The sequence below is a fragment of the Haliaeetus leucocephalus genome, unplaced genomic scaffold, assembly GCF_000737465.1.
Source record: "Haliaeetus leucocephalus isolate CR32 unplaced genomic scaffold, Haliaeetus_leucocephalus-4.0 Scaffold41, whole genome shotgun sequence".
Taxonomy (NCBI): domain Eukaryota; kingdom Metazoa; phylum Chordata; class Aves; order Accipitriformes; family Accipitridae; genus Haliaeetus; species Haliaeetus leucocephalus.
The window spans coordinates 2,777,849-2,791,327 of NW_010972477.1; the positions used below are offsets into that span (position 1 = coordinate 2,777,849).

General features: G+C 41.5%; 1 protein-coding gene across 1 annotated transcript; it reads right to left on the reverse strand.

Annotated features, from left to right (window-relative positions):
• Positions 1–3,520: 3,520 nt before the first annotated feature.
• RBFA (ribosome binding factor A (putative)) lies at positions 3,521–13,473 on the reverse strand. Its single transcript, XM_010576935.1, has 7 exons — positions 13,390–13,473; positions 12,955–12,997; positions 12,126–12,302; positions 9,460–9,572; positions 8,202–8,286; positions 5,919–5,998; positions 3,521–4,226 (listed from the first exon to the last, which is right to left on the reverse strand). The coding sequence occupies exons 1-7, from the start codon at positions 13,404–13,406 to the stop codon at positions 3,890–3,892; spliced, it is 852 nt and encodes a 283-aa protein (XP_010575237.1). The 5' UTR covers positions 13,407–13,473; the 3' UTR covers positions 3,521–3,889.
• Positions 13,474–13,479: the final 6 nt, after the last annotated feature.

Genomic DNA, 13,479 nt, shown 5'->3' on the forward strand with positions numbered 1-13,479 from the left:
TTCTGATCCTCTCCCCCATCCTACCGGGGGGAGTGAGTGAGCGGCTGCGTGAGGCTGAGCTGCTGGCTGGGGTTAAACCCCAACACACTGCCATTTTCCTATGCCCATTCCCATAGCTTTGTTTTCTCTCTCTTGCTTTCCTTACCTATTCCTTGGAGCCAAAGAGAGAGTAATTAACTGAAATTAAGTACAAGTGTTCTCCATTAGAATTTGTTTTCCAGTAAGTTTGAGCAAAGCCCACCAGGTAAGATGGACTACCTGAAGAACATACTACCAAAAAAAGTCAGAAGTAATTACCACAATAGACAAACGTTTCTGCATTTTTATTCTTACAGTTTGAAGTGTGATGCTTTGTTGGTTAGGTGTTTAGGATGACTGGTCTTTCACCATAGCAGATTTTAAAGTAGAAATGAGTGCAGTGCAGCAATGTGCTATCAGCAGTGATTGACTGCAAGAAAAACAGGTGTGCAACTCATTATTCCTTGTTCATGAAGATTTTCTTCTGGTGTGATAGGGCACATTCTATAGCGCTTTGAAATCTTTAAAACTAAGCCTTTTTGTCTTCACTTATCCTCTTAGAGAGTTAGATATAAGAAAAAATAGCAAAGCATTGCGCAATATACTAATTTCTTTCTCTTTGCCAAGCTTTTATTCTACATTTCTTGGCTTTACATATGCAAGCAAGGCTTAAGGATAGATTGGCTTTCATGACAAATAAGTAATTCATTGGACAGAAAATAAGATTTCAATGAGATGTGCATCTTGGTTTTCTAATTTCCATGGCATGATGCCATTTTTGTCGGTGGCTTTTCTGACTCACATGAGTAAGGAGACTGTCGCCCTCCCTGAGTCACATGTTTTGGAGAAGGTTAGTAAAGTTCTCACTGTCAACCTGTCTGCAGCACAGCAGTGTTACTCAGCAACTCTGTTGGAGAGACGCTTCTGTTTTGGAAAGACACAAAATGCTTAAACGCTTTCCTGGCAAGGTCTTAGAGGGGTCAGAGATATCAGACTGATTGGCTAAAATGAAGCAGAGGAACTATATGCCCTCATGTCCCTTTCAAAATTAGCACCTTATAGGACCAGGTCTTCAGGAAAATAACCAGACTGGAGGGATAACAGAGGTATTTCTTTACTTTGAGTCTGAAACTTAGATCTGAACAACACACTTGTGGGGTCCCAGGGTGTTTGGGAAGGTTTGGATTGACAGTGATAGGAAGCAATGAAAGCTCTTGTGCTTTTTAAAACTGTGACTAATCCCATTGATTCAAACACGAGTGGTGTAGCCCATGCTCACAGGGGCACCAATTGCTTAAATTCAGCTACAGGTCTGATTCTGCCAATGTTAAATAACAGTTAGTCACAGCTGCATATTCCTAATGAGGATTAACAGCTGAAGACAGGACTGCAGCAAGTGGCTGCCATTAAAGGTAGGGGACCAGCTCTGAAGGCCCCAGAAGCTCCTTCCCCATCTGTGGTTAAAGAATACATAAAAACTAAATCAAGGCACTCTGCAAACGATTATAGTTCATTTTGCTCAGACAGAGCGTAACATTCATTTATTGCCTTTTGCAGCTATAAAAGCCTCGAGGTTATTATTACATAGGTAGCACAGCAGAGAAAGCTGCCCACCCCACATTTCCCCGGGATGCCGGCGAGGCTGGGGCAGAGCGCTAATGAGGGGGCAGGCTGGGGAGCTGCTCCCACCCCCCTACTCTGGTGCCGTTCTCCAGATATCCCCTGGGCCACTTCCTTCCAGCCCGTCCTGCTTTAAGATATCCACCTCTTCTAAAGCTGGTTGGGTTTGCTTTGCTTTCCTCATCACCAGGTTCAGAATGGATGTCCCATCTCTGGACGCCCTGCGTTAAGCGCTGGGCCGTCTCTCTTCTTGAACAGAGCCTGGTTTCTGTGATGTTCGCTGTAGCAAGCAGAAGAGGTCAACTGCCCTCCCTCGCTTAACGAGGGAGCGAAGGTGTCAGGGCTGACGGTGGGAATGGTTTTGGTTGGTTTTAGATGAAATCTAAGCTATGAACTGCAAACCTAACTTACAGATGTCCAAACTAAACAAGCAGCAGAGGTAATCGACTTTGTTCTCTTTGTTCTTTCAAAAGCCTAATATGTAGGTTGTTTGGGCGTTGGGGTTTTTTTTCTTTTTTTAACCTTTCAGTAGAGGCAGGACAGTCCCACATATAGCAGAAACTAAAGATGGAAACACTAGCAGTCAGTGGATTCATTTAGCAAGTACCAATTAAGAGGTTCCTGTCGTTCATTCAGAAAGTTAAGAGCTTTGTTGCCAAGTTGCAACAAAATCATGGCTAGCTTTGATTGACAGTGATACTGCACATGAACAGTTTCTGATATGATAAATACCTTCACTCACTGGAAAACAAACTAAAGCATCTGCTTCAAAGTGTGTCTGTCCTGTGGAATTTAGGAAGAACTCCTGGAAAGCCCCAACAAGGCATGCTGAAATTTGTGGGATTATTCACCTACTTCAAGTTAGGCAAGTACTAATGTGAGCTACAGCTTCGGTATGTACCCTAATAGAAGTGATAGATACATTTATAAGATCCTGGCCCTTATTCAATACAAGCTCTGAACAGCTTATAGCATAGCCTATGGACATTCGTAGCCCATATCCTCTCCATATTTTTACAGGCAATCAATCTTCAGAATATGCTTCAAGGGGATTATTAAATAACCTACAGTGAATTTCAGTGTTCTTTGCTGACCTGAACTCCTCTCTTCAACCCAAAAATCCTTTAGACTATCTTTTATATTCTGGAGCTTATACTCGCTGTCTTTTAAATCTGTTTGAAAAACTAGAGCAACATACTGTAGTCCAACCTCCCCTGCATTGCCTTTCTTTACTTCCCCATTAACTAATGGAATTAAACGTTCCTTACTTCTGGTAGAATTCCTTTTTACTACCTTGTTAGTTGTAACTTATTTTGAAGCTTCAGCCCTTCTGACTTTATACACTCATGCTATTATTTTTTACTTGCTTTGAGCCAGAAAGCTTTATTCTCACTTTTTATATGATTCACTATCCATTTCCAAATCTAACGTTACCGGGGCATTCTTCCCTGCTGCTTTGTCTCTGCCTTTGAGTTTTTAATACATTTTTTTTCAGTCATGGTCAATGCTTTACCCAATTTTACCCAACAGATAAGCAGTTCTCTATTCTTTTCTGGCTGCAGTTCCCCTTGCACAACTGTAAACTCCTAAATATTAAAATATATAAATTTATTTTCTTTCAGGGTTGTAACTTTATTGGCCATAATTTCAGTGAGTTTCACCTTCTTGTGGAAAGAGTTCCCCCATTAGACTAGGTCCTCTAGAGAATGCCCTGTCCTGGTCTTTGTGCGCTGAAGGCTGCTCTTTGAACGCCACTGTCATTATTTTGCTTCCCTCTTCCTTCCTGACCTTAGAATAACAGACACCATCACTTTGTGATTATTTTTATCCAGATCACTCAAAAAAAAGAAGGCATTTTATTTCGACAGAGACACCATAATTTTATTGGAAATAATTGACAGAACTGCAAGAAGTTTTAACTTAGTGCTCACTATGTATATTTTGTTATTACAAAACTGCTCTCTGGTTGAAAGTCCTACAACTGCAGCAGCTTGAAAGCTGCTTAACAGAATGTCACAAATAGCATTTTTGTTTATCTTACATACTTTATGCTAGCAAACCTCCCCACATGTGACAAACCTATTAGTTCAAAAGAGGAAGTGGTAAACAGGGTGTACAAAACTAATCTTTCAGTATGTATAGCAGTCTTTTTTTCGGCATTGGCAGCCTCCATTTTAAAGGGAGTGGCTTTTTCACTTCATTTCAGTTTATCCGTAGGCTGACTTAGAGTTTTGCCATCATCCGCCTCCAATTAATCTACCTCTTCCTGTAATTCACCCTCCAGATCACAGTCCAAGACTGATTCAGTGTTATCATCCCAGTCATCATCTTCGTATCTGTCCAGTAAGTATTTCTGTGGTGTAATGTCATCATCAGGAGGATTCCTTGTTTTTTTCTTTTTCATTTTCTTTTGAATCTTAGAAAGCTGCTGCTCCTGCTCTTCTGTCCAGGCAATGCTTCCTATATCTCTTGAGACTTTCAGTCTTTTGTAGTCCATTATCTGCTTATTCAGCAGTTCATGATCAATACCAAAAAGATTAGACGGCATGGGTGAATCTGAAGATTGAGTTGCTGAAGAGAACAGTTCACTGTGGAAAGGAAAACAAATATGGGGTTTTTTCCCCGTGTATATTTTAAGGGGCAATGCTAACTGTGACAACTTGAGTAACACAGAAATAAACTGGAGTCTTCAGTTTGACTTTATTAATGCACTGTGTTCCGCATTGTGCTCCCTATGTTAAGAAGGAAGAGATACCACCAGACTATGCGTCCAAGGACAAGCTGTGCATAAGCCTGCCAGTGTGTCAACAGATTTAATGGGGGGAAGCCAATAATGCAACTACATTCCAGATAAAACTGCTTGTTTCTGGGAAAAGCTGTGCATAGGTAACAGCATGAGCACTGGACCTGGGAGCCCCAAGGAAGTTAAGACTTCTCCCAACTCTTCCAAGAAGTGAGAAGCAGCAGCCTGTGCCCAAAACATGTCAGACAGATGTACGAGTGGCAGTATATGGCACCTCGAGCTGGACTTAAGTATTTCCACAAGACACAAACAGAGGAAGAGGTTAGGTGCCCTGTGGGAAAGTCTGTCACAACAATTTCCCCCAAGAAGCTATTTCTGACTTGCACCTGATGACCGTCCTGTGAGACGTTAAGGCACAAAAGGCATTTCCACCAACAGACTGCAGCCCACAAGTGCGAGGCTGTTGGCTTTGAGAGCATCCAGTCCACAGAATCATTATTCCAATAGACTGTTCAGCCCTATCCCTCAATAGCCAAAAATCCCTCACAGAAGAATGCTAAATTAACTTACTTTTTGTTAACTTAGGGAGATCTGTCAGTAAACTTGTAACTCGTGTATAACAAACCAAACTTATACCAGCAAAAAAAGTGGTGAAGTAGAGGAGTACTGGTAAAAGTAGAGCGCTTATCCTCATGAGAAAGTTACCAGCAAGAAACAAATATTACTGCTGCAAAGCGTTTTTTTTTTTAAATTATCACGAACACATTGAGTCTTGAATTCTTAGAAATCCTAAAAATATTTCCCTCATAAAAGTAAAGCTACTAATACCAGAACAAGTATTGGGTCTGCATGTGACAAGTCTGATGACTATGTCACTCAGAGTACAGACATCAAACACAGCTGACTTCTAAGACTGTGTTCTGGTATCACCTTATGGGTTAGTTGCCTCTGAAAGCATATACACTATGCTGTTACAAGTGACAATTCAGTCATTCTCCACAGCTTAAGAGAGGTCCACGTATATAAAAAATAGACTTTCCATATTTGCAAACCTGTGGTCTGCAGCAAGGTACCTGTGCACAAGAACCAACAAAATAGCCTACAAAAATGTGTCTGCACTAAAATATGAAAGTAAACCAGAGCATATATACTAAGAAATATTTTTCCTTAATTTTAATAAATGGGTGTAACTTTAGTAAAGAAAGCTTAAGCCACAAAATAAAATGCCATCCTCTACATCTAATTTCTGGGATGATTACATATTAGTTTGGTCCTAGGCTATTCTGTAGCCTCTTCTGTTGATAAAAGGGCCCAACTGATCTCTTTAAAAGCTGAGATGCCTTTTCAGTAAGGTCTTCCAAAAAGTCTCTCTCTTCTACTTCCTATTTCCTTGTAACGCCATTTGCTCAACTCTGAGATAACAACAACATACACACTAACTAAAATATACTTTCCGTCATGTCAAATAATACCCAATTTAAGTGCGCCAACAGAGATGAAAATGGACACTTGTACAATTCCAACTCAAAAAACCCACCTAGAATCATTTTGAGATAATATTTCTTCTTCTTCTTCTTCTGGAGGTCCAAAATCAGCAATTGACAATAATTCCTCAATCTGTTAACACACGAAGACAATACATGTTAAAGGTCCCGTATTAAATTTACTTTGTTGACACCTACACAAGAAACAGACACGTACCTAATGGCAAATATTTTATTTTCTACATGTTTGGAATATTTAGCAAAACCATTTCAAAATAGCCTTTTCCTCCATTTACATGGAACTGCTGATACTTGTTGCCTGGGAAGTTTGTGTCAAATAGTGTACCTGATCCAGGGACTCCTACAAAGTTTTTTGCCTCACGTACATTCTGAACAGTTGGCTAGGGACTGTGTGACATATATAATTTTTGTTTTATTTGGTCATATGTCTTGCAAATCCTTTTTCATAACATCCTTGCACTGAGATTTTTTTCACTTCTTCCCCCTTTCTGCAAGTTTGTATTTCTATCACATGTAAATATTGAGTTCCCAACTCCCTTGTAACATGGCACCTAACCAGTAAATGCTACAAAACTAGTATATTCAGTGCTTATAGACTGTACCTAATTCTGAAAATTTTATCTCATTTGAAACTTTCATTCCTACTTTTCTTTACGTTACTTCCCTTCTAATTCAGCGTATTCTAGGAGCTGAATTGGATGGTCCTTCCCTGTCTTCCAATACTTAAAAATTAGGTTCAGCTACGTTATTTCAAGCCCTGTTATTCAAATCTGTGGATTACATAAATCTGATGATCTGCAAAGTGTGAAAAGATGATCCACCTAAGTGCTTCCCAGTGCCATTCACTGACAGAAGCTATACAGGGAGGGTTTTTCTCGTCTTGTGTGGTTAACTTTCTTGGTGCCTATGCACTGAACTTGAAGGTAAGGTAGTCCAGGGGTTTTCTTCTTCAAAAAGAGTAAGTGGTCATTTAACAAAGTTTGAGAAACAGTGATAAATGGAACAGGTTCCACAATAACAGACCTGAAAGGCAGGACCTGCAGGAGTAGATATTTGTAGCTCCATCTAGGTATGTTAATAATAGAGTAACAGTAATGACAAAGTGCTTCCATAATCACTTGTTACTTGTTGTGCAGAATTCCTTGCGTCAATTAGGGGGAGCATAATAACAAATATAAACGGCTTCCAGAAGTGTTTAGTTCATTTCTATTCTTGTGCTTTTTGTTAATGCTAATGCAGGTGAAAAACATTTGCACTGTGGATCAGTATATTGGCATGAAACTCAGAATTTTTCTGACCACAGAAAGTTCAAGCAGTTCACTGCATTTCTAAAGAATCTGGAGTTCTTGTTATCCCTTCCAGCTCTGCTAATACACACTGCACAAACCTGTAAGTCACCAACAGTAATTGGTTGTAACAGTAACACATCTAAGAACAAGACACTTCAGGGCACAGAAATGCGAACGTACTCTTTTCAACTAATGTTCTTCACATTCGCATCAACAGCTTGAGGTGACGTTTTTCAGGAAATTCCACTCGGTGTCACCTTTCTCTTCTGAATATCTCACTATTGAAAAGATCTCATTTTACAGTCCTAATGACAGCAAATTCCTAGAAAACATCATTATTCTAGCAATAATTCAACTAGTTAAAACTATCAACACCTTGACAGAAAATGTGAAATAGTAAAGATGATTTTAAAAATTTAAATAATAATAAAAAAAAAAAATAGTATGAGTGAGCTCACATCCTCTATGCAAAGATCTGCACTTCCCTAGAAACATTTTAACAATTCACAGATGGAAAAAGATTGGGGTAAAAAAAAAATTAAACATCACTGATTAGATTCAATGGAATTTAAAAAAAAACATAACATTTAAAATGTGGAAGACAGCTCCTCAGACCTCATTTCTATAATCTGTATACCAGGCAACAGACAACTGCCTACCCTATATTATTCCTTAAAATCATAATTTCTTTTTTTAGGATTTCTTTTTTGGCCTAATGGTCTGGCCTACAAGCTTCTTTGAACACTTCACTTCAGAAATTTTAATAGTAACATCAGAAAAATTTCGAGAGGCTATACCTAAAAGAATTCTTTTACCTTGTATATAAGCATCAGTCCTACTCAAGATTCTTTGCTAAAAAGCTTTGGAACGTGAAGAGGAAAGGGTATAGACAAAGACTGATTTTTAATGTAGATTGGTAGAGCAATTGAATGATCATTCTCTCCGTGTTCCTAAGCATTATGGTACACGAAGTCACCATGTTTGCATATCATTATATTTGTACACTGAGTCAAAGATTACAATTACCTCTTTTACAGCTGCAGCTTCTTTGTCTTTTAAAAATACTATTGGAGGTACATTTCCTAGAATCTGCTGACTTGTCAGAAGATACCTGGCAAAAATACAGCATTCACCAGTATGAGTAACAATACAGCACCTCCAGTACAGATAAAATATATTAAATTAATTCCAGCAGTACTGCAAATTTAAAGATAATGGTTTGCAAAACTTACAGTCTGATGGGTATCCATTCAGGCTAGTGCTAAGCAATACATCACTGCAGAATCCCAACTCCAAACGTATAACATACAATAACTACTAGCTGCAGATCCCACCTTTGTCTCCTACAGGCACAGGCTGGCGCAGGTCTTTCCCCACTTCATTTGGCTTCCTTATCCCCACTGTAGGGGTGAGAGCAGTGGGGGACAGAGCCCTTACAGCAGGGCACGACAACTAGTCCTACATGCGAGCTGCAGGAAGGACTGACAGGGCTCCCCTCATCTTCTTCCCAGCCAGCAACATTACTTGTCAAAGAGTGGAAACTGTTGGGTGTAGAAGAGAGGACTGTGCTGGAGCAGGAATTACACAGCCTAGGGAAATGGGGAGAAAGGAGATGGCCCTACAAGTGTGCTTCAGTGCTGCCTTCCCCATGGGGTGAAGTCCTGATCCTCCAACAGACTGGCTGGATAGCATAGGGTAAGCCAAGGAAAGAGGGAGACAAAAATCTCTGCGATATCCTGAAAACTCACTAGACCCTCTGCCAAAAATGGGTAAAAGCATTACAATACACAGTAGCATCCCGACATTTATTTTTTGGTGTCAGTATTGCAAAGGATTTCTGTAACATCAGTCATCCCTTCTGGTGGTCCAAATTGTCCATAGCGACCAGAACTGCTCAATGAATCTGTAAGGAGAAACTTGTAATTGCCAGTCCTCTTGTGCAGCATCATATTCTGGCCTACTGTCGTGCACAGCATGTCCTGTCCACCACCACTAGTACAATGAAGTGAAACTTCATCCAGACTCCTCTTTCTTTCTGCTCAGCCCAGTCCAATCCTAGGAAAGCACAGAAGCCAAATAAGACAGCTGTGCTCCAGCAGGAGAATACACAGCTGGTCTGATGCAGCCATCCTTCCCTGGGAGGCTCATCACAGGAGATGCTCTGACTCCAAACATCTAAAAAACTAAAGCATCCTAACAGGTCAGATATAGATTGTTAGGAATACTTAAGAAATGGCACATGGCTATGAATGTATGAAGTGGTCTGTTTATCCCATAGCAGTACCGTATACGCGGAGCACTCTTCTGCAGTACGCTTTCAACGTAACTTTCTTTCTCCGTAGTGGCAGCAGGATTCCAGTACACACGACAGGCTGAAAAGTTTGATGCCAGGGACACCTGCAAAAAGACAAATGTTTCTTTTAAATTGTAGATATACACACACTTCTTACACAACAAAGTCTCTAATTCATGAATAAGCATACAGTGACCGAAACTGGATATGTAAATTCTTAGGAGAACCTCTTCCATCTCTGCTCTTAAGAACCGTAATTACATGGTGCCTTTATAGAGGTAGAGTTTAACACCAAGTAAGATTTACAGTCAGTACCTGAAAGAACTTTTTTTATTTAGGCAAGTCACTGCCTAATCTCCCCTTCAACCCAGATTAAATGGAGGAGAAGTCTGTCAACACCTGCAATGTTACTGACAGTGCTACATTTAGTCAATGCAATGGTGCTACCACCACCAATAGTCCAGAATGACAATTTATGGCATGCTGTTTTGGAATACAGTTGAAAGTGTAAGTTTCCACTACAGAAGGACTTGTGACACTGCCTGGTTTGTTGTCACCCAGTGTTTGTTTTTGATATTGACAGAAAAGAGGACGCCCTCCATACCACTGCAATGTAAGAGTCTCTCCAGTTCTAAAGCCTGCTGGCAACCTCCAGTGCCTGAACCCCTAGCTCACTAACAGCTACTATTCATAGCTGTCATGCATGCAATTGAAAACGCATGGTGCGCAGGGGCAAAACACACAGGAGAGAGACTGACAATCTTCCTGAAGAATAAACTTCTGGAACATAAATTGGATTCTGAAAGATTTCTGTAACTGTCATTCATCGCATCCAGCAGCGTCTTATAGAACAGGTTCTCACTATGAGAGCACACTCAGCAAACTTCTAATAACCGATCTGGCTCAACCGAAGGAAGGAGCAGGGGAAAAGGGAGGAGAAAGCATAAACCACCCATTGGAAGGCACAGTTCAGAGATCATCTAGTCCAGAAACCAACTCTTCAGACAAATAGGTGTCTACATACATCAGCAGGAAAAGACAACTCCATCAGAGTATTCCCAGGAGTAAAAACTGCATCACAGTCTGCTGTTGACCGTGCTACTCTTTCCTAGGGCAGAATGGACTGTCCCCAACAACCAAAGTCGATACTGATTTTTTCCACCACTAACTAACTCCTCCCTCAGGAAACCCACCACTCTATAAAAAACCCACCGTGATCATTAACCGGCTGTTTCTACTGCAGGATCAACCCTCCTCATCTCCCACACTGAGTCAGATGTAAGCACATAACAACCCTATCTAACACAAGCCATTTCTTCATCATCACATGAATAATATCAGTGAGCAGATAAAAGTTTGATGTATCAGGCCTGAAGCACAATTCTTATCTGTATTACTATTATGTAATTTTAACTTTTGATACTGAAAAAAACCAAATTCTCATGGATTTCAGAAAGCCTGCTAGAAGATTTCTTTTGATAACGGAAGTAATGGTATCAGACCAGAATCAGCTCAAGAGTAAATCGGGACCGAGTCTCAGCCATGTCCCAGTGCAGCACAAACACTAAGCACTACACAGTTATAGTAAAAGCTGTACTATATTTGGAAGAAGGCTGTTTCTTTCCCTCTCTCACGTTATAAGTTGTTTCATTTACAGCAATGCCTCCTGAAAGTGCTGTGGCTTGCCTACACCAGCCAGTATTTTTATGTTCAGACATGCCATCTGAGTTAGACGAGCAATCCTCAAAGCCTGAGAGAGACAGAAATACTATATGAAGGCTACTGCACATACAGAGCCAATTCATCTTGCCCATGTAATTTTAATCACTTGCTTGAAGACAGAATTAATTCAGCTGGCAAAAACATCTGTTTGAACCATAAATGCCAAACCCCTTGTCCCAGATGCAGCTATGAGGTGCAAGTATTTTTCCATGCTTCTAACTAACAAAACTAAGTCCATCAAACTTTTAAGCCAAACATGGGTATCATTTAATCTTGGCAAAACAGCAAATGTGGAAGAAAAAACTACAGACAACAAACAAGAATGTGGAGACTGACTTAGCTCCTCAACCAGAGCTTTAACACCCCTTTCAAACCCGTGAACTATGACAACGCTAGCTACAGTTAAGTACAAATTCCAGTTCTTTCTGGAACCTTGCTTGCCAATGTCATTTTCTTCAGCTTGCCTTTTTTTTTTTTAACTAAGCTCATGCCCCACTTAGGTCTTCTACCTGTGTAATGACGCTGGTGAGGGACACAATGAGGTATCAACTCTCACACAGCTGCACAAAGAAAAGACTTTTGGAAAGATACACTTACATTAGTAAAAACAGGCTCCTTCTGAAAGGGCAAGGCAAATAATACATGTCTGAGTAACAGAAAATAAGTCATACCAGGAGAATCACCATTTAGTTGGCCTAAGTTGCATTTGCATCATAGTGGCAAAGGTCTACTAAGCCAGGTACAACAGTGGCAAAGTTCTCCTAGCGCGCAAGGTGAATCCAGACCTTGCTGTGCCCTGCCACATCAGAAGCAATGCAGTAAAACTCCTCCTGCACACACACGTCACAACACCCAGGGGAGCTCCTTTGGCACGCCATGCTGACCTCAAGGTGTAGTCAAAGCGGCTCAACACGAGCTGTAGCTTTGGCACTTGCCTTGCAGATTTCCAGCTTGAGATCATAAAGCTCTTGATTAACTTCAGAGGTAGCCATCATCTCTGTCACAGCTTTATGAATAAGACTATTCAAGACTCTGCAGCGTATGTTATCTTCTTTCCTAGTTTTTGTCTGGTCATCTTTCATTACAGAGGCCAACTTGGTTTGTTTATACATCTTTAAAAAAAAAAAACCAACACATTAATCAGTAGTTACGAACTTGTATTAGGTAATTATATACAGTCTTGTGCACTCTACTAAGTACACTCTCAGAATGCCATTATTGCAGCTGCGATGGCTTTATATATAGGTCTTATGTATCAGGTGTTTCCATAAAGAGTATTTCTGTTCACTAAATCTTTGACCTTCATGTATTACAGTCAAGGTTTCTTAGTTTCTTCATTATTTTGTAGCAAGCTATATAAAATCTGTTTTCTAAAATATGGCACATATTAACTGAAAAGCATTGCTTGTTTGAAAAACAAACAGGAAAACTTGTTTTCTGTAAAACTGAGCTGGTATCCAGAAGTTTTAACCTGGATCAGTTCTCTGCTGTGGGTTCAAGAGCGTGCGAGAGAGTGTTGGTGTTGCTGCTGGCACAGACGAAAGTTCAGCACAGAAGAGGTAAACAGCCACGGGGAGCCGAAGGGCTTCTCTCCACAGCAATCCTGGCGTGTCACAGTGAAACTGGAGCCCTAGTGTTCATTCACAAAATTGTGCTCCTTCTCCTACAGAAAACGCGTTTCCCAAAGTTGGGACACGACGGCAGAAGCCCAAGCTTGCTCCTCCCGGCGCGGATAAACGCAACGCCTCAAAAGCTTCCACTTACCATTTTAGATCCCAGGGTCGGGCTCTCGTACCAAAACTTCTTTCTTTTGGGAAGAGGAAAGAAAATCAGCTCTACCTTTCAGCAGCTCAGAGAAACAACGGGCTTCCCCGTGTCAGGAGAAGGCCGCCCGCCTGAAGGCAGACGACGACACCCGTGTGTCACGCCCCCCCCAAGCCGTTCTCCCCACCCGCGGCTGCAATGGCGGGCCGGGCCGGGTGGAAGAACAACCCCACGCTTTCCTCAGAGATGGGTGTAACGTGGCACAAGACCGCCCGCGGAGCCCCACGGGGCACCGGGGTTGCTGCTCCAAGGCCGCCCCGGGGCGGGTGGTTCTCCCCCACGCTACCGGCAGCACGGGAGCTCCCCCAGACCCGCCAAGTCCTCTCACACAAACCAAACCACCCCCGGCCCTCCCTCTCTCCGCCCGGCACCTACTTCTTTTTGCGGAGCATTTTCCTCAGCAAGTTCCTGGAACCGCTCAGGGCGGCGGAGCTGCGCAACGCCCGCCACCACCGCGGCACCGCC

Bases quoted from the DNA above. Each gene is read 5' to 3' on its own strand.
- RBFA (XM_010576935.1), bottom strand. The intron at 12,303-12,954 runs GTAAGTGGAAGC...TTTTTTTTAAAG, and splicing joins CGACCCTGGGATCTAAAATG to ATGTATAAACAAACCAAGTT. The intron at 5,999-8,201 runs GTAATTGTAATC...GTGTGTTAACAG, and splicing joins AAGCTGCAGCTGTAAAAGAG to ATTGAGGAATTATTGTCAAT.